At 45.6% G+C, this 27,926-nt stretch overlaps 1 protein-coding gene across 2 annotated transcripts; it reads left to right on the top strand.

Annotated features, from left to right (window-relative positions):
• Positions 1-27,678, top strand: Ak3 (adenylate kinase 3). Of its 2 annotated transcripts, NM_013218.3 has the most exon segments (5): positions 507-789; positions 10,719-10,838; positions 20,912-21,084; positions 21,897-22,015; positions 25,350-27,678. In NM_013218.3, coding segments are annotated over 5 exon segments (684 nt in total). In that variant the 5' UTR covers positions 507-638; the 3' UTR covers positions 25,471-27,678.
• Positions 27,679-27,926: the final 248 nt, after the last annotated feature.

The raw sequence follows: 27,926 nt of genomic DNA, 5'->3' as shown, positions 1-27,926 counted from the left end.
TTCTGAAAGTGTATTTCCGGAGACACATACTTCATTTGATAAAAACTTCAATGAGGAGGGTTCAAGGTTACCCCTGGAGGAAAAGGAAATGGGGCGGAAAAAAGAAGGTCAAGGGAGGATTGGTGTGAAAAGGTGGGGGGACATCTGATGAACCAGGGGGAACAGAGGGAATACAACATGGGCCACCCTGCTTCCTTTTTGGGGGTCTGAGCAGGACAGAATCTGGCTCTTAGAAAAGACTAAGGGTGAAAAAGATGAACACAGAGAAAAAATGAAATCCAGCCACCCAAAGATGCCAGCGAGAGACTAGAAGTAGAAGGGGGTGCTTAGAGGTTGTCTACTGGGGAGAATGCAGACGGGCGCAGCCTGCAGGCTGGGACCAGGCAGCACAGGACACGAGGGTCCGGGAATGCCAAGAAGCGCGGGGTGGAGCCCAAGGGAGTGGGGTGCAGGGGCGCGGAGGGGCGGTGCAGCAGCCGGCGGGGCGGCCCCGGTGGCCGTCGCTCACTTCCGGGAGAGCCGGGCGCCCTGGCCACCGCCCGCTTGCAGTTGCCAGCGGGCCAGGGCCTCAGAGCCTTTGAGCGCCCAGGCCAGGCCGCAGTTCAGCGTCTGCGCAGCTTCGGCCACCGCTTGCCACCATGGGGGCATCGGGGCGGCTGCTGCGCGCCGTGATCATGGGGGCCCCGGGCTCCGGTAAGGGCACCGTGTCGTCACGCATCACCAAACACTTCGAGCTGAAGCACCTCTCCAGCGGGGACCTGCTCCGCCAGAACATGCTGCAGGGCACAGGTGGGAGCCGAGACCGAGGGCTGGCGGCGTGCGATCGTCCCAGCGGGGCTTTGCGGGCCGGGGTCCAGGGTCCTGCGACGCGGGTACAGTGCTCCCCGACTTCGCCTGGGGAAAGAGCCGCTGCGCCCGGAATCCTCTGGCCTCCGTGGGCAGCTTCGGGTAGATTGCGAGGGGTTGTGTGTGTGTGTGTGTGGGGGGGAGGGACTAGGAAGTTCAAAGACTGAAGGAAAGCCCTTGGCTTTGTTTTGAGAAGCTCATTCGACCGGGCTGGCAGCTGCTGTGGGGTCCATCCGAGAGGGGGGTACGGGGGGGGGGTAGCTGTGCCTGCCTCTCCACGTGTCCTTGTACACAGAAGGCACGCTTTGGCTCGCCCATGTTAGCTTTTTTCCCCCCTCCCGCCCTTGGTAAGCTCCGTGGGATCTTGTAATTCTGACCTTTCTCTCTGCAAGGTCAAGTATTACTTATTTTCATTGCAGTCACAAGGTTGGCTTAGATTTTGATGTTCCCAGACATTTCTTAGGCATTAAAGTTATCCTTGTAGCAGTTACATAAACGATTGCTGTGTTTCTCCTGCCAAATTCTTCTAACTCAGCACAAAAATCTAGTCAACAAACTACACTTTACAATGGGTGGGTTTGTGGTAAGTTCTACTTTTAAGAAAAGCGTTTTTTTTTTAAAAATTTATTTTATGAGACAGTGTCATTCGATGTTGCCAAGGCTAACTTTAACTTAAATTTGACATCCTCCTGTCTCAGCCTCCCTAGTAAGTGCTGGGATTACAGGCACCAGTCAACTAACAGCTGTAAACTATTTTTAAAAAGCTTACACCAGATGTTTCTCCACAACAGTGTTAACCTTCAATTACAAACTAGTGCCTATTTTGAAATTCATTTGAAGTTTATTTACACAGAAATAATACCTGTTCAAGAGAGAGAGAGAGAGAGAGAGAGAGAGAGAGAGAGAGAGAGAGAGAGAGAGAGAGAGAGAATATGAGAATGCTGGGGAGAGAAGGAAAGACAAAAAAGTAAAAAACAAAATTTTCTCTTAGTCCTACCTCAGCCTGGTTCCTCAGAGCGAAACATTGTATTTCCTTCTGGAAATGTCTTTGTGTAAAGCTCATTCATACAACCTCAGTGTATCAAGTTACCATATATTTACTTTACATCCGTGTTTTCACACTCGGCATTCAGCCGGTCATCCCATATGGAGACGATGTCCACTGTACTGTTTACCATGTGTCTGCTGGATCTACCGGGATGTATTTACCTGTCCACTCCCTCCTGGTGGGTGTATAGCTAATGTCTAGGAAAGGGTGTTGCTTTGGTTTTTGTTTGTTTGTTTAAAAAACATTCAAATGAGGGGGGAGTGGTTAACCCAGTGTTTCCAGTCTCTTCAGCTGGATCCTCTGTGCCCCTGGAGTATGTTTTTATTCTCTTCTAGTGTTGACTGTAAGAAATAATAAAGGTCGCAGTTAATTAAACTTTATTATCGAAAGGTTGTTTGACTCTTGCTAAATGTTCTCAGGGCAACAGATTGCAGTGTTAGTTACTGCAAACAGTCCCAAGTCCTGAAGACTGCCCGGGTTCGTTCGCTGCCATCCAAAGTACAGAAGAAGTCTTTAGGGATGACTTGCCTACTGACTCGGAGCTGGCCTGACTCTGGGTGGCGAAGAATGCTCATTGACAGGAAAACATTTGAAGAGAGTAAATGAAAGGGCATCTAAATAAAGTTTTGAAAAACGAAGAAACCATGCTTCTTGCTTCACTTTAACACCTGTTAAGCATCAAGCTGACCACTACCTGCAACTCTGTAACACAGAAAGCCTCTGGAGAGACGGAGGAGAGAAAACACACAGAGCTGTTCAACTGCCCACTCAGTAGGTTTTTGTGTTAGCAGGGTCTCACACAGTTGCTCTGGCTAGTCTTGAGTTTGTAGCAATCTTCCTGCCTCAGTTTCATCAGCGTTGGAACTAAGGATCTGGATCCGCCAGGCCCTCCTAGAACTAAAGTTCACCAGGGAAGTCTTTGCAGGTCAAAGTTCAAGGTACACACAGGCAGCTGAGTCTTTGCTCAGCTGGGAAAAGTTACAGATCTCAGAGAGAAGCCCCAGCCAGGCCCCTTGGGATGGTTTCCACTGAGCCTGGCTCATCTAGTTGACACTTGAAATCCAGAACGGGCAGGTCCTGGGATGTCAGGGTCACTTGTATGAACAATTCCTTAGTAAGCACAAAAACCAAAGCTTGGGAGGGGTCATGAGACTCTTCCCACAGATGTTATGGCTTATTACGTAGTCTTATTAAGTGGTATCTGACAGATCCTGTGTAGGTCCTTTGCAAATTTATATTAAGAATATAGTCTATATTCTCTCTATATATTGAGAATATATTCTCAATAAATATTTGTGAATGGACTGGATATTTTCCACAGAATCAAGCAAAGAAGATATAATCTGGAAAGAAAGAAATAAAAAACCACTACTGAAAACAAAATCTGAAAATGTGCTTCGTGTTTTCTGATGCTAAGTCACAAGGCAGGAAGAGACGAAGGAATGAATGAACAAATGACTGAACAAACGGGAAAGGAAGGAAGGAAAGCCTGGAGAGTACAGAAGGGGAGCTGACATTCTGTATAAACGCCTCACCAGGAGAGGCGGTCATTAGCCCTCTGGTGCTCTCTCCTTCCCCTCTGTAGCGCTGTGTGCGGTCGGTTGAGCTGCTGTTATTAGCCTTATTGCTCGTGTGCTGTGAGCATGCTTATGTATCATCTCAGATTCAATGTCACCCAGGCTGCACAGTGAATTTAGACTTTGCCCGTTATCGACTGTTACATCTCCTTCAGGGCCAGAAACCGAATCTCAAGCTTTGTGCATGCTCATCAGGCACTGTACCCCGGAGCTGGCTCCCCAGAGCCTGATTTACTGGATTTCTGTTCTCACCCATCCTTTGCTGTAATAAAGAGCGCTGTGCATCCGAAGAGCTGGCGGCAGCTTTGCTTATTTTCCTTGGAGTAAATTCCAGGGGTGGAATTTCCAGGAACTGCCAATCAGTTCATAAAAGTGCTTTTTATAACCCTGACTACACAGTGTAGAATGCGTTTGGTGGCCATGGTGATAGGATCCGTTCCTTCCAGCAGTGATCATGTCAGTTACCTACTTTGAAAATGCCAGATGTGAATAGTATTCGCTAAGACAAGAAGTCTATGTGAGAAAAACATTCCTCTCAGAAGAGATAACGACTCTGGAAACACCAGTTGCCCTGTTGACAGTAGCAGACCTGGGCACCTTAGATTACTAACCAGGACAGAGCAGTCAGACAGCTACAGTCTGAGACTTACATAGTTACCGGAATCCTCCCAGTCCTCTCATGAGAAAACCGAGTTCTCAGAGGTCGAAGAATTCCCTTAGTGATAAACAGCTTTTCTGTACTCACCCAGGCAGCACATATCCTGAAGTGGCCACGATACAGAATCATTAGTATGGGCCTAGACAAGGGTGAGAGTCAAATCATATACACAACAACCAAAATGGAAATAAGCCGCATTTTCTGAGGTACCGGGGTGGAAACCCAGGCCCCGAGAGTCAATTGTATATATTTTTTTCCACAGTTCAGGACTTCCCAAACTGAGGTTCATGATGTAATTTTAAGTAGATTTTTTTTTCTAAAAAAAAAAAATTATTTCAAAACATATTTGCAAGAAACGCTAGCTTATTATTTTGTGGATATTTAAGCTTACTGATTAAACGGTGTTGCTAAGGGAGACAGTGACACTTCATCTAAGGCAGACATAGTAAGCTGAGAGTGTAAGCAGCAAAGTCTGGTCTGCTCGTTGGTGGGTGCTTTATTTGTAATGCCAGAGCAGAGGGCTGGCCATTTAAATCTCCTTCGCTATCCTCTGTTCGGAGGGAGAGCCTAACTCAGTAGATAGTCTTGGGCCCCCAAGTGTCCATATGGCCAAGTATCATTGTGTAGACCCATGAGACTAGATGTGGAGAACTACCTCAGATTGAGGTAGAAGAGGTTATTTTAATAAAGGTAATTTGTAATAGTCAATACGTTTGCTTGGCTTGGAATTAAAAAAAAAATTGAAACGAATATTTAGCCATGAGAGCCTTGTAAAACATTACATGCACATGCCAGGCAGTGGTGGCACATGACTTTAATTCTAGCGCTTGTGGGGGCTGGAGAGATGGCTCAGTGGTTAAGAGCCCCGACTGCTCTTCCAGAGGTCCTGAGTTCAATTCCCAGCAACCACATGGTAGCTCACAACCATCTGTAATGAGATCTGATGCCTTTTTCTGGTGTATCTGAAGATAGCTACAGTGTACTTATATATATATATATAAAATTCTAGCGCTTGTGGGGGCAAAGGCAGTTGGATCTTAATATGTTTGAGGCCAGCCTGGTCTACAGAGCAAGTTCCAGACTACACAGAGACCTCATCTTAAAAAACCAAAATAAATAATAAATAAATAATAAATAAATAAATAAAAATTATTTCATGCACACATGACTTAATGCTAATCTGCCTTCCCTTAGTGGGATGGTTCTCAACCTGTGGGTGACAGAGCAAATTCCAGGGCACAAGGCAACACACAGAGACCTCATCTTAAAAAAACTAACTAAGGGGTTGGGGATTTAGCTCAGTGGTAGAGCGCTTGCCTAACAAGCGCAAGGCCCTGGGTTCGGTCCCCAGCTCCGAAAAAAAGAAAAAAGAAAAAGAAAGAAAAAAAAAACTAACTAAACAAACAAGCTTGATGCTAATCTGTCTGATGGTTCTCAACCTGTGTGGGTCAAGACGCCCTGGAGGTTGAATGATCCCTTTCACAGGGGTCACCTAAGACCATCAGGAAACACAAATATTTACATTACGGTTCATAACAGTAGCAAAACTACAGTAATGAAGTAGCCACAAAATAATTTTATGGTTGGGGTCACCAGGATCTGAGAACTGCATTCAGGGCTCATATCACTAGCAAGGCCCGGAAGCACTGCCTTTCTGGAAGTGGGAGCACAGGCCGCTCACAGTGTGTATGCTGTCTGGGAGTGCCCTTCATCTCTCCCAGCATTGCCTTGTTGAGATGATTCATGTACCTTCAACATCTAAAGTGTATGTAAGATCCAGTGCACTTAGTATGTCACAGAGTTAGGTAACTGTTACCACAACTGATTTTAGAACATTTTTATTACCCACAAAAAAAAAAAAAAAAAAAACCCTCATACCTATGAGACACTCCCATCCCCACCTGCCCCACCCAAGCCTCAGGCAATACCTGCTGTATGTTTCAATTCCCACATTCTGAACATGTCGCAGGAATGAAATCATTGTCTGTGGGGTTTTCTCCCTGGTTTTTTTCACTTAACATAGTAATATTTATTTATAGCATGTTCTTAGGCTGTTTGGGGAAGGCTGGGGAGGAGAGATTTGAGGTGTGGCCTCTTGCCTCCAAGTATGTGTATGTGCGTGTATATGTACATTCATGTGTGTCATACTATGTATGTGGAGGTCAGAGGACAACTTGGGGGTGGGTGGATTGTCTCTCTCTATCATGTGGGTCCAGTAAGGTTGTACGGTTCAATGGTAAGCGTCTTTGACCTTGAGCTGTGTCTGCTGTTTGCAGAGTGTCTCACTGTGTAGCCCAGGCAGATGTGAACTGGGCTCAGGTGACCCTCTTACCTTGGCCTCCTAGGTGGCTGAAACTTGAGGTGAATACCACTGTTCCCAGTTTAGGTTTTTAAGGGTTCTCTCATGTTGTAGTATTAGTACTTCATTACCTTTTATTGTATTATGTGATTATGTTAAAATGTGTTCATTATGTAATGATGCTTGAATTAGCTTCTCTTTTTCCATTATTTTGTATCTAAATAATTCAGAGCAATCTTAAACAAACAAACAAACACTCCAAAAGATTGGATTATGACTACAACCACAAAAGGTAAGCTTCTGATAAATTGTTAGGGTTTTTTTTTTATATTTTTAGTATAGAAAACAATGTGTTTCCTTTGTTTTGTTTTTTTTTTAATGCATGTGTCATTGTTCTTTGTTCTCCTTCATCCCCCACAACACACGGCCCCTCTTTGTAGATCATTTAATAAAACACCACAGCTAATGATCAGTCAACAGTGTAAGGGGCGGTACTAATGCAGACTACAAGGCAAGAACAGGAGGAGAACACGGAACTGGGAGAACATGGTAGAAGTACCTGGAGGTATTACCATCACTATGGGAACGGCCGAGGGGGTGTTAAGGAACAGGGTGGATATGACCAGGAGACAAAGCTTATATACGCTAAAAGCCAAAGACTAAAATAAAAGGTGTTCTTAAAAGAAAAAAAAACAACACCACAGCTAGAACTCAGAGAATCCTCAGCCGTCTGTCTGACCACATATCCATCCACCCACCCAGTGTCTGTGGGTCCATTAGGTGGACACAGAGTAGAGATTCCACTGAAGGTGCTCACAGTGAGGGTAGGGGTCTGGGTCAGGCAGGCACGTGGATGTGTGTACTGGTCACAGTGGCTGTCATAACAACATACCGACTGGATGGCTGACATAGCAGAGGTTTTGGAGCCTAGGAGTCCAAGATGAAGCCTCTGGGGGAGCTGGTTCCTGGTGGGGCTTGCCTTTCTGGCAGGTAACCAGCCACCCTCTCACTTTCTCCCCGGATGGCCTTTCTTCTGTGCTCGGCACTCCCACTGTCTCCTGGGAGTTTACAGTTTCTGTCAGATTGAGACCCCACCCTATGACCCCATTGGACATTAATTACATTCTCAAAGGAAATAAATCTGAATATAGTGAGAATTAGGGTTAGGTTAGTGTTTCAGTGTATGGACTTCGGGCTGAAGTAGCTCAGTCCATAGCAGAATGCAGACTTGTGGCTTCAGAAGAGGGATGGGGGAGACAGAGACAGAGAGGGGAGCTTGCAGTATATGGAAGCCTAAAGAACTTCTGGTTACCAAGGAAGGGGAGGATGTCTTATATATAAGAGTCTGTGGTGGTTTGAATATGCTTGCCCCAGGGAGTGGCATTATTAGGAGGTGTGACCTTCCTAGGTGTGGCTTTGTTGGAGGAAGTGTCTCACTGTGGGGGTGGGCTTTGAGACTCTCCTTCTAGCCACATGGGAGACAGTCTTTTCCTGTTGGCTTTCAGAACAAGATGTAGAACTTTTAGCTCCTCTAGCCCCATTCCTGTCTGGGCACTGTCATGCTTCCTGCCTTGATGATAATGGACTGAACCTCTGAACCTGTAAGCCAGCCCCAATTAAATGTCCTTTATAAGAATTGCCTTATTATTGTCATAGTGTCTCTTCACAGCAATGGAAATGCTAAGAGAGAGTCCTTTAAAATAATGTCTGTTTTCATTGCTATAATCAAAGACTAGACACTGAATAATTCATATATAAAAAAACGAAGTTTATGGAGCACATAGTTATTGGGATTGGAAGTCCCACAGTCTCAGGGCTGTACCTGGGTTTGTGCTATGTTATACCTTGCAGGCAAATGTGTGCATGAAGAAGAGAGAAACCACAATAAGTAGTCACCTAGAACTCATCCGACATCATAAATCTCTTTACGAGGGTGGAGTTAGGACCCAAACCTCTCAAAGGTTTTCCTGCCTCTCAACACTGTTTCTCTGGGCATCAGATTTTATAATGAGTTTTGGCTCATGAACGTCTGGCCACCCAACACATCTGTATCTTTCGATTTGTTTATTCTGGACAAACCACACAGTTATGAATCAGATTATCTAACTAAAGAAGGAGCAAGGGAATTGTGCAAAGGTTAGGAGGGTCACAGCGTGTGAGTGTCCTGGAGGGAAGGGGCGAGCGCAGAAGGGAAGAGGTAAGATGAAGACACACCGTGTGGACCGTGTGGACCGTGTGCATGCTAGGCAAGCATCATGCCACTGGCAGACCTGTGGAACTGGGCTGAAATCCTGTCCTGAAGCACAGCGAGGAGGTAGCTGGGGACAGATAGGTCTGGAAGAAGAAACCTTCTAAGCTGCATCATCCTCAAGGGGAGAGGGCTTATAGTGGTGGGAGGGAGGAACGATGGCCCAGGGAGATTTTTGTGTTTTTTTTTTAAATGTAATTCTCATGAAGTACTCAATACCGTGAAGTATTATAATAACTATGTAGGGGTAGGGTGAGATTTAAAGGAATATTCATGGGCCAGGAGAGATGGCTCAGCTAATAAGAGAACTGCTGCTCTACCAGAGGACCAGGTTTGATTCCCAGCACCACATGGCAGCTCATAACTATCTGTAACTCCAGTTCCAGGGGATTTAAGGCCCTCCTTTGGCTTTTTTTGGGAACCAGATATGCATATAGCACCCAGACATACATGCAGAAAAACACCCATACATCTATTTAAAAAAAAAAAAGTAGTCAAGAGACATATGAGATCTGTGTCATGCACATGAAACTGTCCAAAGGCTATTTTATTTAGTTACTCTAAAATTTCATGTGTGTGTGTGTGTGTGTGTGTGTGTGTGTGTGTGTGTGTGTGTGTGTGTGCATGCACATGTGAATGCAATTCCCTTGGAGGCCGGAAAAGGGCGTTGAATCCCCTGGAGCTGGAGTTACAGGTGTTTTTTAAGCCACTCAGTACGGGTCCTGGGAACAGAACTCAGGAACTCTGAAGTAGCAGCAAAGTGCTCTGAATAGCAGATCCACAACCCACCTCCCCCAAAGAGAGTTACTTTAATGAGTTTGGAGAACACCCTCAGAAAACAGGTCCTTTCCTGGACATTGTTTTGTAAACTTGACGGTAGCTTGTCAAAAGGCAGGTGGTACAGTACTGATACATTCCTGGTTAAAATTCAGAGTGTAGCTATCGTCCACTTGTTCTTTGGGGTGGGGCCTCTCACTGGCCTGGAGTGAGATCTGCCAAGTGAGGTAGGCTCTGTGACCAGCAAATCCAGGGATCCACCTGCTTCTGCCGTAGACATGTTCAAGCCACCACAGCAGCTCCTGTTTTCTGTGGATTCTGGGGACTGAACTGAGGTCCCCACGCTTCCGAGGAAAGTGCTTACGGACTAAGCTACCATCCTCACAAGCCCTTCTGTAGTTTTTTTCCTACAAAAAGTTTTTAGAAGCTATAGGAAAATGAAACATGCAAACATTCGTTTATATTGTCATATACACTACATGATGAGAAATAGCCTTACTTTTGTAAAAATTGAGACAGGGTCTCTTGTAGTCTGGGTGGGCCATGGACTCTCTGTATAGCTGAGGCTGATCTTGAACTTCTGATACTCCTGCTTCTACTAACCTGATGCTGGGATTACAGGCTGTTCACTCACTGTGGTCAGTCTGTGCTGGAGAGCTAACCAAGGCTTCGCTCATGCTAAGCAACCACTTTTAAAACTCAGCTAAACTTACACCCTTACCTTTTCCTGCCTCTTAGGGCTTTTGATGTTTTCGTTTTTTTAAGACATGTCTTTCTGTGTATCTCTGGCTGCCTAGAATTCACCGTGTATTTAAGGTTGGCCTCAAACTTGCAGAAATCCTCCTGTGGTGGCCTTCTGACTGCACCACCACACCACTCCCATTTTGGTTTTGTTGTTCTTTTGTGATAAGAGCTAATTCTTTAGCTCTGGATTGCCTGGGCCTTGCAGACCACGTGGGTGTTGAATGTGGGGTAATCCTGCTGTCTTTGCTTCTCTTTGGTTTGCTTGTTTTAAGGCAGGGTCCTCTGTAGCACAAACTGGCCTCAAACCCATTTATGTACCCAGGGCTGGCTTTGAACTCATCTTCCTTCTCCCGCCTGCTGGTATTACACATCCATCATAACCTATGCTTGTAGCAAAAAGAGCTGTTGATAACACACTTTCCCATGGACCTGAGGCCCAGAAGCATCCTATAGATAACTAACTCCTGAGATCTGGAACAAGACACAGTAAACACACTTACTGGCTTTTCCCTCTGTTGTAGAAATCGGTGTGTTGGCCAAGACTTTCATTGACCAAGGAAAGCTCATCCCGGATGATGTCATGACTCGGCTGGCCCTCCATGAGCTGAAAAACCTTACCCAGTGTAGCTGGCTGTTGGACGGTAAGTGCAGTGCCCTGAGCATCTCAGCAGCTGACGTAATGAGTGCTGGTAGGAGAATGAGCAGCTGGCACGACGGACAGTCAGTCTCACTTATGAGTCTCTTTAAAATTTAATTAGTTAACTGGTCAACTTATTTTATTTTTGAGAGAAGGTATTACACATCCCTCAATTTGCAGTAGAGCTAAGGAGGAACTGCTTTGGATCTGGTCTCTGTCTGCCAGGAGCTGGGATGACAGGAAGGGGTTGGGGACAAGCTTGTTTATGTGGTGTCGTGATTCCTTGGGGCCACCTGCATGCTAGGCAGGCACACTACCAATTAAGCTATACCCAAGCCTGTGATAGAGCAGGTAGCTGCTTGCTTCTTTTTCTCATAGAAAAGATGGATACATGGGTCAACACTTATTCTCGGGTTAAATGAAGGCTTGCTTCTCTGAGATGCTGGGATTCAGAGGCATTCCCAGTGGTAGGCAGCCTGTGTGGGCCTGTTTAGCTGAAGGAACGAGGTGCTTGAAGGTTGAGTATAGACACTGCCCAGCACAGGGAAGTGGCATACTTTCCAAGAGACCAGCCCATGGCCATCAGTGGAGCATATCTGGGGACTGGGCCAAAGGCAGGCACCCGGGGAAGGGCCTGGAATGTGGAATATTTGTTTTTTATTTCTTCTTTGTTGTACTGGAACAATGCCTTTTCCTTTAGAAAAACTAAAGCGGGTGAAAATGTATAAGAGAAGCAGACTGGGAGTCTTCAATGATCACACCCTTCTACAGCACTACTTTTAATGGCCTCTCTTTAATTCAAAGAAGCATTCTCTATAGAAATGAAAACACACACACACACACACACACACACACACACACACACACACACACTTCCACTCACTATTAGATGTTTTGTTCTCCCTACCAAATAATATCTAATATTGTTTTTCTTTCTATATTATGTTAGTCAGGTTCTTTTGCCGGTGTGACAAATACTTCAGAGAGACAACTGGAAAGTGGGATGATTTATCTGGGTCCTTGGCTACAGAGTTTTCAGTCTATGTGGCATGTAGCCCGCTGTCTCATGAGAGTGTGACTGAGTCGAGGCTGTTCTCTTCATGGTGTTCAGGAAACTCTGATGAGACAAGAAGCAGCTAGGGACCGTATACCCTTCAAAGGCACGCCCCCAGTGACTTGCAAGCAGGTCCTACCTCTCACATTGACTGCACCTAGAGATTAATCACGAATGGAGTCACAGCCATCTCTCAATGACTGGATCTGCCAACTGGAGACCAAGACTTCAACACATAAGCTTTGTGGAAATGACACTTATTAGCTAAACTGTGGCACATACACAGAGAGGGACACATACCGTGATGGCTATTCTTGCATGCCAACTTGACAATATCTGGAATTAACCAAAACCCACGCAGCTGAGTTAGACCTACAATATAGTGTAGGCCTAGAACAAGACTTAAGGCTAAGAAGGCTTCTGGAGATAAAGTGTAGTCTGGGAGGAGGTACACCACACTACTAAACTGCTCAATGAACTTGCTAATTCAGTCATGCACAAGACTGGGGAATATATGTGGGAATGGATTTTAAGGGCGTGGGATAATGGTAAAAGGAACATAAAACTGAAACAGGCTGAGTTTGTTGACTTGGGCCCGCTGAGTGAGAGATTCTAGGTTTAAATATGGAAGCTTGCACAATTGAAAATGATGTCAACATTTATTTGAATGGTTGGCTGAAGCATTTCTCAAAAAATAACTTACTAAAAGGAAGTTAGAGGTGCCTTTGGCCCAGTGTCGAAGAGTAGATTTCAAGGCTCAGGAAAATTAGAATGCTAGGGTGGGTACGCTGTGTAAAACCTAATCCTTCACATTGGGAAGGGCCAGAAGATAGGCCCCTCACTAATCCTGAGAGATGCAAAATGGTGAGAGGGGCACCAGCACATTTAAAGCGCTTTGCTGTCACCCCTTTTCCCTGTGCCAGGCCTTAGGGATGGAGATGCCTATTGAGTTGTATGGATTAAATGCATACTGGGTTTAACTGGGACCCAAAGTAAGAGGAGTCAGGCAGCAGCACTGAGTGGCCAAAAGCAAGGTGATCGTAGTTATTGTGATGGGCAGCACAGACAAAGCAATGTCCATGAAGGCCTGACCTGGGATGATCAGCACAGGCAAAGCGATTTTTATGGTGGCATGACTCATATGGTCCTTTGGTGCTGGCAAATCAATCACGGGGTTTACAGGCATGAAATAGATAAGACATCTACTGCATTTCTGTTTGAGCTGTATAACTGGAAAAATTCTCAAACCACTAAGAAAGGCTACATTGGATGATGGCAAAAGGGAGTCTTGGACCATGAACCGTTTCCAGACGTGAGCCTGTTTGCAGACCGGAAGCCCCTTGTTCCCACCTGTGGACTGAGGAGTACAATGGTTGGAAAGGGTAAACGGAAGCCTTAAGAGTTACCACTACCGGGGCTGGAGAGATGGCTCAGTGGTTAAGAGCACCAACTGCTCTTCCAAAGGTCCTGAGTTCAAATCCCAGCAACCACATGGTGGCTTGCAACCATCTGTAATGAGATCTGATGCCCTTTTCTGGTGTGTCTGAAGATAGCTACAATGTATATAATAAATAAAGATGTTTAAAAAAAAAAAAGAATTACCACTACCAGGGAAAACAGTGAGTCCAAAACAGTAACACATCCCTGGAGGGACTGCAGAAATCAGTGCCACCACCAAGGACTAGAAAGATGCAGGGGTGGTGGCTTTCATTACATGTCCTTTTAACTCTCCTATCTGGCCAGTGCAGAAGACAGGTGGATTATGGAGAATGACACCTATTAAAAACCAGATCAAGTAGTGACTCCAACTGCAGCTGAGGTGCCAGATATGGTATCCTTACTCAAGCAGACTGCCTCAGGATTTCTGTTGCTTCCAGGAAACACCAGGACCCAAAAGCAAGTTGGACAGGAAAGGGTTTATTTAGCTTACACTTCCATATCAATGTACATCACCAAAGGCAGTCAGGACCCGGAACTCAAGCACATCAGGAACCTGGAGGCCAGAGCTGATGCACAGGCCATGGAGGGATGGTGTTTACTCACCTGCGTCCCTTGGCTTGTCCAGCCTTTGTTATAGAACCAGTACCACCTACCGGGGTGGCACCACTCACTGTGGGCTGGGCCCTCCACCACTGATCACTAATTAAGGAAATGCTCCTACAGCTGGATCTCAAGAAGGCATTTCCTCTTCTGTGGCTCCTTCTCTGATGAATCTAGCTTGAGTAAGTTGACACAAAAACCAGCCAGTAGACAGAGTAAGACATTTCTTGGTACATGGTATGCAGCTCTTGATCTAGCAGATGTGATGTTTTCTTTACACCCATTCGCAAGGACCAGCAGAAGAAATCTGCTGTCATTTGCAAGGCCAGTCGTTTATCTTTATAGTTTTACCTCCTGGACAGGTTAACTCTCCAGCCATGGGTCCTAACTTAGTTTGGGAGGATCTTGATTGTATGTCCCGTCCACAGAACATCACTACCGGTTTACAACAGTATGCTGATTAGACCAAGTGAGTAGGAGGTAGCAACCACTCTTATTCGCCTGTTAATGGTCATCTCCAAGGGCTTACTGCCTCTGTCTGCTAACCTAGTCCCAGTTCTGGTAGCATTTAGCCTCTGTACAATCTAATGTAAGCCTAGAATGTTTTCAGCCTCGGAGACTCACTGCTGAATAATCTCACCCCTCTCTTGTCTTTTCTGATCTCTGGCTGGCTGGTTCAACTCAGCTGATCTGCCTCAGAACTCCTCTCCACACTGACTGATTCAATCTGGCTTCTCTGGGCTTCTTCTGAATTGCTCTGCTTGGCCTCATACTAATTTTGGCAATCTAATCTTCTGGTTCCTCATTCTCTGGCTTGTTCTGTCTTCACCTGTGTCCAGCTTGCTTTCTCCTAAACCTGTCTCTGTAAAACTCTCCAGGTAAAACTGCCCCTTTTTTCTCTTTCTCTCTGCACTGCTCTCTTACACAGCTTCCCTTTTTTCCCCACAACCTCTGACCTATCCTATCTCTGACTCATTCTGTCAAATCTTTCTCTGATTCATTACTTTTCCTCCCACTCAATCAGACATCATTTTTAAACATGGGTGCTTCCTTCTACAAACTAACCTTGCCTTCATTTTTGGATATTAAAGGTGTGTACGAAGGGTGTGTGTGTATTCCAGCCAGAAAGACTAAAGGTGTGTGCTAAGAGCTGAGCCACACGACAGCTAGAAACACCCCCACCCCAGCGAGTAACAATTTTAGTGTTCACAGTGTGATCACATACCCTGCAATAAACCGCTTTGGACTTGTTGGTAATATGTGTGCATATCAGAGGAAGGGAAATAAATTCAACTAAAATTCAAAGGCCTTCCACTTCAGTGAAATCCTCAGGAGTCCAGTGGTGTGGGGCATGCAGAGATATTCCAAGGTGGAGTTTGAGTTATACCTGGCCTTTCCCACCACCAAGACAGAAGCACAATGTTTAGGGGCCTATTTGGATTTTGGAGATCGTACACTTCTCACTTGGGTCTGTTTCTCAGGCCCATTTACCAAGTGACCCAGAAAGCTGCTAATTTTGAGTGGGGCCTAGAACAGGAGAAGGTTCTTCAACAGGACTAGGCTGGTGTGTAGGCTGCCCTACCACTTGGACCTGATGGTGCTTGAGGTGCTGGTGGCAGATAGGGATGCTGTTTGGAGCTTTGGAAGGCCCAATAGGTGAATCACAGAAGAGATTTTAGATTTTGGAGCAAGGCTCTACCATCATCTCAGACAACTATTCTCCCTTTGGGGGTGGGGAGCAGGGGAGAGGGAGAGGGAGAGAGAGAGTGAGAGTGTTCGAGCGCTTTTGGCCTATTTGTGCCTTAGTGAGAACTGGACATTTGCCAGTAGGCCACCAAGTTACCATGTGACCTGAGCTGCCCATCATGAGTTGGGTGTTATCTTACTCACCAGATCATAAAGTAGGACGTGCACAGCAGTAATCCATTATCAAATGAAAGTGCTTTTCATATGACATCTGGCCCAAGCAGGTTTTGAAGGCATAATCAAGTGAAGAAGTTGCCCAAATGCTAAACATGCATCTGTTGCTTCATGGCGTGTGCCCTGTGATTGGTTGACTAAGGAAGAAAAGACTGGGACCTGGTTCTGCACATTATAGAGGCAGAACTGGACACATTACACACCCAGAAATGGATAGCTGCAGCATTACAACCCTTTCTGGGACAGCCCTAAAACTGGTGAAGGGAAACAGTGGGCAGAACTTAGGGCAGTACATATGGCTGTACATTTTATTTGGAGGGTGTAGCTAAATGAGTGATTGCTCATTGATTCATGGGCTGTCACCAATAGATTGGCTGGATGGTCAGGGAGTTGGGAAAAAGTATGATTGGAAAATTGGTGAGAAAGACATCTGGGGAAGAAGATGGATAGATCTCTGCAAATGGATGAAGGATGTGAAGCTACTGTGTCCTGTGTAATGCTCCAAAAGATGACTTCAGCTGAGGAGGAGTTCAATAATCAAGTGGATAGGATGACCCGTTCTGTGGACAGTCAGCCTCTTTCCCAGGACATCCCTGCCATTGCTCAATGGGCACATGAACAAAGTGGCCCTGGTGGCAGAGATGGGGGTTATGTTTGGTCTCAACAACATGGACTTCCACTTACCAAGGGTGATCTGGCTACAGCTGCATGCCAGATCTACCAACAGCAGAGGCCAACACTGAGCCCCAGATAATGGCACCATTCCCAGGGGTGACCAGCCAGCTACCTGGTGGCAGGTTGACTACACTGGACCACTTTCTCCACGGAAAGGACAATGTTTTGTTCTTAGTGGAGTATACTTATTCTGGTTATGGATTTGCCTTTCCTGCATGTAATGCTTCTACCAAAACTACTATCCAAGGACTGATAGAATCCCTTATCCACCATCATGGTATTCCAGGCAATATATTTTCTGATCAAGGACCTCACTTCACAGCCAGAGAAGTGCAACAGTGGGTCCATGACCATGGAATCCATGCTTCCCACCATCCTGAAGCAACTAGGAGGATAGAGAGATGGAATGGCCTTTTGAATACACAACAATGCCAACTAGGTGGCAGCAGCCTAGATGGTTGGACAGGGTTCTCCAGAGGCAGTATATGCTTTGAATCAGTGTCCAATATGTGGTATGGTTTCTCCCATGCCAGATCCACAGGTCCAGGAATCAAGGGGTAGAAAAGGGAAGAGGCCCACTATCACCCCTGGTGACCCACTAGGAAAGTTTTTTCCATGATCTTCAGTTTTCCTGGCCTAGAAGATGTGGTTCCAGAAGGGGGAGTGCTCCTGCCAGGAGACACAATAAGCCTTCCAGTGACCTGGAAGCTCAGACTTCCCCTGGCCACTTTGGGTTTCTGATGCCCTTAAACCAACAGGCTAAAGAACTGTTAGGAGGGATGATTGATCCATATTTCCACAGGAAAACTGGATTGCTTCTCTACAACAGAGGTTAGGAAGATGATGTCTGGAATGTAGGAGATCCTTTAGGGTTCTCTTGGTGTTCCCATGTCCTGTGTTTAAAGCTAAGGGCACGCTAACAATCTAATCTGGGCAGGATGACAAAGGACACAGACCCATCAGGATTGGAGGTATGGGTCACTCCTCCAGGAAAAGAGCCAAGACTGCTGAGTGAGGAGGAAATAGAATGGGCAGCAAAGGAAGGTAGTAATAAATACCACCTAAGGCCACGTGACCAGTTACAGAAATGAGGATAACTGACACGAATGCTTCCATAATATTTTATTAAGAATGTGTCTATACAGATATTTGTTTTCTTTCCCCCATTTTTGTCATATACCATCAATCGAGAGATTATCACTGGTTGTCATATTAAAGTCTTGAGATACTAAAAGAATGTCCCTTAAAGGACATTTGCCACCTGTTTTAAATTTATAATGTGTTTGCAGTTGTATGATGGACCTGGTTAAATATATAATGTGTTAGTGATTGTGTGTGGGATAGTTATATTTAGGCATTATGACTTGGTCGTTTTCATTTGGAAATTAAACATGACCAAGTTGAGAAAGGGTGGACTTGTGATGGCTGTTCTTGGTTGTCAACTTGAGGACATCTAGGATTAACTAAATTCCAAGTAGCTGGGTACACCTGCAGGGGATTTTTTTTTCCCTTGTTTCATTTGAAGTGCTAAGACCCTCTTTTTTCTTTTTTCTTTTTTTTTTTTTTTCGGGGCTGGGGACCGAACCCAGGACCTTGCGCTTCCTAGGCAAGCGCTCTACCACTGAGCCAAATCCCCAACCCGCTAAGACCCTCTTTTAATCCAGATCATTTAAGGTGGAGAGATCCACCTCAATCTGGGCCATATCTTCTGCAGGCAACCTATATAAAACACTTGGGAGAAGGAAGCTTCCTCTCCTTTGCCTGCTTGCCCTGGCTCTCCCACTAGCAAGTCCATTCTGTCACTGGCATTAGAACCTAGTTGGCATATACTGAAGTCTAGCTGAGACATCTAGCCTCATGAACTGAACTATTAGATTATTGAACCTTCAGTGGATTGACAACCATTGTTTGACTACCTGGATCATTGCCTATAAGCCATATATATATTTCCATATCCTCTGCCATTGCTCAATGGGCACATGAACAAAGTGGCCATGGTGGTAGTGACTGAGTTTATGCACAGGCTCAATAACATGTACTTCAACTCACCAAGGCCGATCTGGCTACAGCTTGGGTTGCAGCTGGGTTTTCAATATTTGGAATGATGGTGAAAAGAATGTTTCTTCTCCTGTCCTAGGGTATTTTGATTCAGGTCTTTTATCCTAATGGATGTTTTGTTCTGAGTTACTAAAGATAAAACATTTTTTTTTAAAAATTGTGTAGAGTGCTTTTCCTGAACCTATGTATGTGTACCACATGTGTGATGCCCTTAGAGGCTAGAAAGGACATCCAAGCTCCTGGAAGTGGAGTTACCAGTGGTCATAGGTGCTATGTAGGTGACGGGAACGGAACCTGGGTCCTCTGCAAGAGTAGCAGTATGACACTGTAGGAAGAACTGGGTCAATAGCGAGGTATTTTGGTTAGGGTTTTTTCAGTGCAAACTCTTTGGGTACACGAGTAGGTGCTGGGTTAGGCAGCTTGTCTTCACATTTCCCTGCCACTGCTGAACAGCTGTAGGGGCCACAGCAGGGCATTTGCTCTGCCTCCTCCCTCACTCGTAAATGGGGTAACAGCAGCACTTGTCTAATGCCTATTGGCACTTGAGAAATGGTCCCTGTAAAACACATAATGTTCAGACTCTGGCACATGAAAGCATTCTGTGCATTGATATTCTATTAAAATTCTAATAAAGCATATTAAAATGGTTTCTCTCAGATGACTTACTTCATCACACAATTTATAGTAGGTGCTTGTTTTTCCCCAACTTGGGGCTATATAAAAGTTACAGGCTGAACCTCTTGCCATTACTTTCCATTTGGAGGCTATTTTCCCTCTGTCCAGGCTTCTTGTCATTTTATCACATTATAAGGTCTACGTCATGAACAAAGTTCTCCATGTTTGTTAGCAAGATGTGCTTTTGCTCCAACAAATTATTGCAAATGCATTCTAACCTTTATCACATTTGAAAAAATGTTTTAGCGTTTCCAAGTGTTCTCGACAGAATGTCCCTCGTCATAACATTACAAAGTAAAAAATTTGGGATCAGAATATTATTTCAAATTCCCCAGTGTACTTGGGGAGTCAGTAATCATTCTAGTTGCGTTTCTATTTTTGAACAACACTGTTTAAACTATTTCAGCTGCGCTGGCTGAGTATCCCATTTCTCAAACATCTCAGACCACATGCCAGCTGAGCATTCTTTAGCACCCTAAACCCCAAACCGGACACTCTGTGATGTCACTGGATCTAGACGTCTGGATTAGGGATGTTCAGACTGGAACTGCTTTGCATGCTGCCCTGTACCTTGCTGTCATATTCTCAGCACAGCTTCCTGAGGTTTTGAGTGCAACCGAAAATGTCCTCTGATTCATCCTTTTTTGTTTTTTGCTTTTTGTTTTTGCTGTTTTTAAAAGATAGGGTCTTACTGTGCAGCTCTGGTTAGCTTGGAACTCCTAATGTAGACCTGGCTGGCTTGAAACTCAGAAATCAGCCTGCCTCTCTACCTCCTTATTTAAATTTGTGTTGTGTGAACTCACCATGTGTGCAGGCTGCTAGAGAAAGCCAGGAGTCAGATCCCTTGGAGCAGGAGTCACAGGTGGTTGTGAACCACTGGACTGAGGGTACTTTGTGTTGGTTTTGTTATTTTGTAGATTTTGGCTTTGTGTTTGTTTGGCTGTTGTTTTAGAGAACCAAGTGTAGTGACTCACACTGCCTTCACTTGAGATGTATTTTTATCAGTTGTGCTTGCATGTTATGTACGTGTCCCATGTGCCACCCCTGGTGCCCTTGGAGGCCAGGAGGTCAAACCAGATCCTTCCAACTAGCGTTATGATGGCTTTGAGCTGCCACGTTGGGTCCTGGGTCCTATGCAAGAACAGCAAGTGCCTTAAATCACCAAGCCATGTCTTGAGCTCCTTTCGTTTGTTTTTGGAGTCTCATGTAGCCCAGACTACTGGCCCTTAACTCCATTAATGTTTAGCCAAGGCTTTGAACTCTGGGACCTCGTCTCTACTTCCCGTGTATTGGGATTACAGGTGTGCCATCGACCCTGTCTTGAGTTCAGTTTGGCTCAGAAGCATGAAGATTCTGGTCAGATGGCAGGCCGACAATCTTCTCTTGCTTCTCCTCTACTCAGGCTTCCAACTTTCACCAAGGCTTTCCAGCCACGGGAGGGCAATGTGCTGTTTATTCAGAAATACTGTCACATGCACTCTCAAAATGTTTGACCAAATATCTAAGCACTGGACAGCCCAGTCAAGTAGACAGCAAATGTGTTATATCACTGCTCTGATCAACATGCCTGCTGCCCTTCCTTGGGTTCAATTTGCCTAACACCTTTTCTTTCTTGCCTTCCCGTCCCCTCCCTCTCCTACTCCCCTCACCTAAAGGATTTCCAAGGACACTTCCACAGGCAGAAGCCCTGGATAGAGTTTATCAGATAGACACAGTGATAAATCTCAACGTGCCCTTTGAGGTCATTAAACTACGCCTTACTGCTCGCTGGATTCATCCTGCCAGTGGCCGAGTTTACAACATTGAATTCAACCCTCCCAAGACTGTGGTGAGTGACTACAGTGAGCTGCGTCCACCCTCACAGACATAGTTCTGTCAACTTGTCATACTTTCAAGACTACTGATAGGGTAAGAGTGTGCTCCTGCTCTAACAGGACTGCTAGTCACTCAGAACTGCTGTGGCTGAAATATGAAAGGGCCTGACAGCTCAATGTGTGGTCTGCTTAGTCTCCAGATGGAGGTGGTACACAACTGGAAGAAGTGTGTCACTGGGGTGTCTGCAGCTTACGCACGATCCTTAGTTCCTTCCCCATTCTGCTGCTTGTGCACTCTGTGAAAAAACCCCACCTACCCACCTGCATCCCCAATCCAACCATGATGCTCTAAAGTCCAGGTTCATGAGCCCAAGCAGCCAAGATGTGGACCCTCTGAAACTATGTCAAAATAAATAGTTGTTCCCCTCCTAGTTGTATTTCTCGGGTATTAGTTACAGCAGTAAGAAACCTAACACAGAAAAAAAGCGTTTATTATTTTTTTACTCAGTGCCAGAGTGAGTGAAGGGCAGAGGCAGTGAGGATTTACAACACTGGCTTGCAGTTGGAATTCCCACCACCTCCAGTATCCCATCCCTGGGAGCCAACCCTTGAGGACCTGGGCCTAGGAGGGGCCGGGGGTGGGGTGGGGAGGGAGGAGAGGCTTCCAAATCCACACCATACAGCATTATGTGAATGGCCAAAGCTCTGCCTTTAGCTTGGATCCTGTTTACTGGGACATCAGCATGTGTTGTGATTGGTGCTTCAGTAGAAGCTATCTGCTTAAATACCGTTTTGCTGAGCTGACATTCCTCTGCTGGCTGCTTAGGGCATCGATGACCTAACGGGAGAACCTCTGATTCAGCGTGAGGACGACAAACCAGAGACGGTGATCAAGAGATTGAAGGCGTATGAAGCCCAGACAGAGCCGGTCCTGCAGTATTACCAGTGAGTGCTCACGTTCCTCAGCCTACACAGCCATACATAACGTATAGTTTTCCATACGTTACAGCTAGAATACTAAGCCATCAGAGGGCCTGATCCCAGGTGGCTTAAGCAATAAGGAAATTTCTAAAGAAGAGAAGACCAGAAAGTAGGCAGGGCTTCAGTCCCCTGCTTTTGTGTGACTTTGTCCTCCTTCCTGCATGATTGCTGGTATTTGCCAGAAAGGCTGTATCTTCCTCTTTCATGAAGACTGAGTAAGCCTTTTATTAAGTAAAATTTTGCTCTGCAAATCACTCAGATGAAACAGAACGGCCACTAGTCGGGGAACCTCATACTGCTGTGGGGCTGGGCTACTGCCAGTTCCACTGTCACTCGTGGGGCTTGGGAGGGTTGACATGGACGAGTCCATATCCAGGCTTGGAGGCTGCACTTCCACCCACATCCTGCCATGTGCTGGGGTACTAAGTACAGTAGTGCCCACTAAGTGTGCCAAGAGAGGACACTTAAGCAGAGACTCTCAAATGGCAGCCAAGCCCCAGGAGCACGTGTGTGGTCAGACAGCTTTGAAAGCTCACTTACATCCTTAGCTGTCCTTCAAGGCCTTCTGATCCTAGAGAATATGAGAGCTATTAGAGCTGCCACCTGACTCGGGCCAAGAAACAGTCTGGTCTCCTCAACCCTTCCTTCTTCCAGGGGATGCCTGCTGCTCTTTGCTTTCCTTGTATCCCGAAAGACTCAGGGGCAAGACGGCACGTGCTGTACAGAGCGGTACCTGGTGCTGCAAATAGATGCCAGAGTCAGAGGCCCAGGTTCAAACCCCAGCTCTCCTTTGCCTCTTGCTAAACCTCTCTGGCTGGCTTCTCTTTCATGAAAAGTGGATGAGGTTGGAGGCTATGTGTGTAACTCCTAAAGTTGTCCTGGATGCACAATATGCACTGGACATATATTAGCTGCTCTTGTGGTGGCCACTGCTGCTGTGTTAGGCTAAGTGTGCAAGGAAATTTGAAGCCAGCTTCTCAACTGTCCCAATATGTCCAACAGTTTATTTCTGGAGGGTGGAGTTACAAGAGTTGCCAGTTCACTTGCTACAGCAGCCATTACTTTTAAGTTTGTGTTTGTATATGGAGTCTGCCTCTCAAGATTGACAGCTCTATGACCCTGGGCAAGGCTTTTTCATCTCTACGACACGGATTCATTACTTAAGTCAAAGATATATATATATATATATATATATATATATATAGTATATTGCTTTAGAACCAGTAGGGGCTTGAAGAATCCTCAGCTACCTACAGAATCAATGTTGGGTACTCTGTTGGCACCGTGCCAGGTCCTTGGGGCAGACAATTAGACTCAGTTCCTATGAGCTCCCACGAAACTCACTTTGCACAGATAATGAGGAGAACTGGGCAACAAGATTTATCATGCAATGAGATTCAACACATGCTCATTACCAGAAACCCTCACACCGGCTTAAGCAAATGGTGTTAGGGGAGGGGTCCAAATACAGCCCGCTGGCCTAGGAGTTTAAGCACTGCAGTTAAAACTCAGCCCTATCGGGTCCATTCCCTGTGCTGGCTTCAGTCACCAGAGGTTGCAATGTCTTCTGATTTTAGCTCAGCACCAGCTCAGTTAACGGAACAGAGGAGAGACATTCCGCCCCACCTCCAACTTCCCAGCGAAAGCCATGGGGCTGATAGTGATTAGCTCCAGTCATGCACTGTTGAGAGGCTGTGGGAACAAAGCTCACTAGAACCTCGTGTACTGAGTGTGGTCAGCCTGACTGCTCCACAGGACACAAAACAGAGGATGCTTTGTGTCTGGCCAGATAAAAACTACCACCAAGGGACTGTGAAGAGAGTAAGTGCCCGCAGGGATTAGCTCTGTCAAAATGTGGCAAGTTCGGAAAAGCTACAGAAATCAGGGACTGGGGAGTGTGGGGATAAGACGGGGGTCTTCCTTTTTGGGTGTCTGCTACTTCTTGCCAGAAATTCAAGCTTTTCTGCCTAAGATCCCATGCACAGACTTACCTCTGGGCTTACAGGAAAATGGGGAGAGCCTTAAAAAGAAGCTACCTCTAACAATAGCCAGTACTGTTATTTAAACGCTTACAGTTGTCCTACTCTTCCCAGCCATGGAATGTTCATCTGTTTGGAAACGTGATGTTCTTATTCTTTGGAAGACTAATTTTTGTAGCTGGTTCCATTTCATCACAGAGAAATTACAATTGGCAACGTTCACTTGGCACAGCTTGAGGAGTGAACAGTTAGGCAATGACGCACTCCTGGTATCGTAGCTCAGCACTAAAGAGTCTCCCAGAGGCTCTCCTGTTCAATGCTTGCTCTCCTGTTCAAGGCTTGCTCTCCTGAAAGCTCTACCTGCCTGTGAATTTAGCCGCTCAAGGGCTTCTACTATGCAAATACTGCCTTTGCAAATGTTCTCTGTAGCACATGCTTGTCTACTTAGAAAGCAGTCGCTATTATTAAGTTAACCACACAAATGTTAGAAGGTGTCAATAAAAGGACCCTTCTGTCCCAGTGAAAGCCCAGTGAGAAAGGCTGCACAGCCATCACAGCCTGCTTTTGGAAGTAATAAATCAAGTGTTATCTGCCCCATGGGTAACTTGCAAACCAGTGTGCACACCCAAGAAATGTGTGTGGGTTACGGGAGTTCAGGACCTTAAGGTGGTTCTGTGAGGTTTGAGAAGCAAATCCTGGGATTCTGAGCACCACATTTCATCCATTCCCGTACTAAACACTGGAACAAAATAAATATTCAACCACTGGTCTGTTTAGTGACAAGCCAGACAATCCGCAAGGATAAATGGAGAACCCTAACAGAAGAAACAGGTCAGGAAGGTGGAGCAGAGGGAAAGGGGAGCTTGGTCAAAGGTGGGATAATGAGTATTAGAGACTTCCATGGAGAAAACAAGGCCAAGGTGATGTCCTGGTGGCTGATGGGCTCTGCTTTGAACCTGCCAACCTGGGGATTGAGGCTAAGTACCTACCAAGAAGACAAGTGTGTCTGCACGGAGGAGCGTCTGGACTTTTGGCATGATGTATGGCGTTAGTATACGTAGGCTTAAGGCATGATGTATGGCATTAGTATACGTAGGCTTAACGAACAGCACAGTCTCAATATGACAGCTGACATCCTTTACGCCACAGGATAAAACATGAACTGCAGTCTAGATTTTGCAATGTTCAGCCAAGTTTCTTACCTCTGGATCAGAGACCTAAACACACAGGACATCTAAACTCACATGAACTTTACAAAAGCACATTAGGCACACTCAGACCTGTGTAGTCTACCGACCTATTTTGTTTTTCATCTTTAGGAAAAAAGGGGTGTTGGAAACATTCTCCGGAACAGAAACCAACAAGATCTGGCCCCACGTATACTCCTTCCTGCAAATGAAAGTTCCAGAAACCATCCAAAAAGCCTCTGTTACTCCCTGAGGAAGGCACTTGGCGGGATGAAGCAGGGCCTCCTCCACTCCTCCCCTCGCCTCTGTATTTCGAAGCTCTTTTCCTAAGACTTCTCTGAAAATTATGATTTAGTCCTAATGGCTCTGCCTAATGAGTCAGAAACTAAGGCTGACCGTGTGTTTATCTAGTTGTCTTCCATGGATGTGCAATTCAAAACGTCAGACATGTTGAAACAAACAAACTCAGAGCACAATTAAGAGAGCAACTGGTGGGGTTGGGGATTTAGCTCAGTGGTAGAGCGCTTGCCTAGGAAGTACAAGGCCCTGGGTTCGGTCCCCAGCTCCGAAAAAAAAAAGAACCAAAAAAAAAAAAGAACCAAAAAAAAAAAAAAAAAAAAAAAAAAAAAGAGAGAGAGCAACTGGTAATCATCTAACCTTTGTTCAGTTAGTCAGAGTGGTTGATCACATTTTCATGTTTTTCTGGAAAAGTTCAAAAAAAAATTACATGTCACTCGAGGCAGCTAAATATCTCATTGGAGGCTTTTGCATAAGGCAGTGCCCACTGCGATCGAGAAAGATGCTTTCTAGCCCGGGGATGTGGTATTGGGAGATGCTGTCTATAGAGTCCAGAAAGAAAGCTACAAGCGTTACAGATGCCGCTAGCCGCACACTCACTGCTGCCTTACAGCAAGAGCCAGGGCACAGGGGCCAGGCTGTGCACCCTCTACTTACCCAGTCTTCTATGAAAACGCAGCCACTGGCACTTAGGAACACATGACTTGGATCTGGATCGTCCTCTTTTTCAAACATGTGTGGACTGAGGTATGTGGTTGTGTTCACTGACCTAGGTTCTAGGAGGAGCACTGGCAACTGACAATGGAATGAAGTCCTAAGTTTTCACATGCCACTCAGATGGAGGACCATGTTTTAGGACATACCTCTCAGTTTCCCACTCTGATCCAAATGGACTGCCTGCCTTGATGAGCAAGACAGTAAACAGAAAACTAAAGGGTAAGACACAATACCCATGGCAGTTTGCCACTGCGGAAGTAGATGGGGCATGGGGACAGCCCCTTGACAGAAAGACCAATCGACAGGTGTAGTAACAGAAGGATTTTGCACAGTGGGTTCAAAAGCACTGTAAAGGAACTCCCTTACGGACATTTTATACCTGGGTTGAAGTTCTAAATTCAAGATCCTCTTGTCTTGGCCTCTCTCAAGTGCTGGGATCACTGTGTGCTACAGCTTCCCACCCTACCTTAAAGGGAAACAACTCCTCAGGTGCCATCCAAGCAGCCTCCTCATCTACCTACAGTGCTGGCATCCAATCCAGCCTGTGCACTGGGCAAACATCCTACTCTGTCCTTGCTCTCCAGCCCTTTTTGTTGATGCTGTTGGTGGTGATGACTCAGTTTTGTTTTGACACAGTTTGGTTTTAGTTCTCCTGAACTATGTAGACAGGCTGGCGTCAAACTCAGAGATCACCTGTCTCTGCTTCCCAAGTACTGAGGTGTAAGGTGTGTGCACCAGCATGACACCCAGCCCAAGTCCTTAGTTTTTGAAGCGGGTCTTACTATGTAGCCCAGGCTGGCTTGAGACTATTATAGTCCAAACTGGCCTCACATTCATCATTCATGGTCCTCTTGTTTTAGTTTCCTGAGTGCTTAAATTACAGGTGTGTACCACTAAATCAACTCTGAGAACCTATTTTAAAATGTCAGTCACTTTAGTTTCCTTAGTGGGACAAGGACCTGTCCTTACATATTGTGGCCTGAAGGGACAAAATATGAGAAGTTTAATAAAAGGACAATTCCACTGTTTATTTTCCTTGGTGCTAAATTAAAGAATCAAGCCCTTGTTCGAGCCTTTGAAATTTTGGCCTACTTTATTTCAGACACTCAAAATACAAATGCCAACAAATGGTTCTGATATATTTGAGAGTGGGAAGGAATCTCTGATGTTTAAATTTCACTGTTGATCTTTCAAAATGGACTAGGCTTAGGATTACAATGAACCTTTTGTCCTTTGTCAGTGTTTCTCTACTGCCTTATCTGGATTGTTGATAACCACTTTCTAAACGCTGCTGTCAAGTACCTAAACCTGGAACTATCCGCAGGTGGCAGCAGCACTGTGGCTGTTGCCCTTTGCCCCCGGCCCTTCACAGGGCCCTAAACCCCCTTCCTGTCTGCTGCCACAATGTCTCACTGGTTTCTTTCTAATAAATGGTCTTCAAACATTACTCAGGCTGTTTGCATTTTGATCTTCATCTCCAGCTTTTGAAACATAGTCAAAAGGCTTTCGAGACACTGTTACAAGATAATGGAGGTTAAAGAGGGTTAGAGAACATGAAGTAACAAACACTCCCCCCCCCCCACCTGTTACCAGATCAACCAAGGTTTTCCATTTCCAGTCTTTTCTATTAAAACAAACAAAGGGAACTTGTCTTCTGCTGCTGGATAGACAGGCTGGTGTCAGACAGACACTGAT

The sequence above is a fragment of the Rattus norvegicus genome, chromosome 1, assembly GCF_036323735.1.
Source record: "Rattus norvegicus strain BN/NHsdMcwi chromosome 1, GRCr8, whole genome shotgun sequence".
Taxonomy (NCBI): Eukaryota; Metazoa; Chordata; class Mammalia; order Rodentia; family Muridae; genus Rattus; species Rattus norvegicus.
Note: the sequence above shows the minus strand (reverse complement) of the source record. Positions and strands in the feature narration are given on the sequence as shown.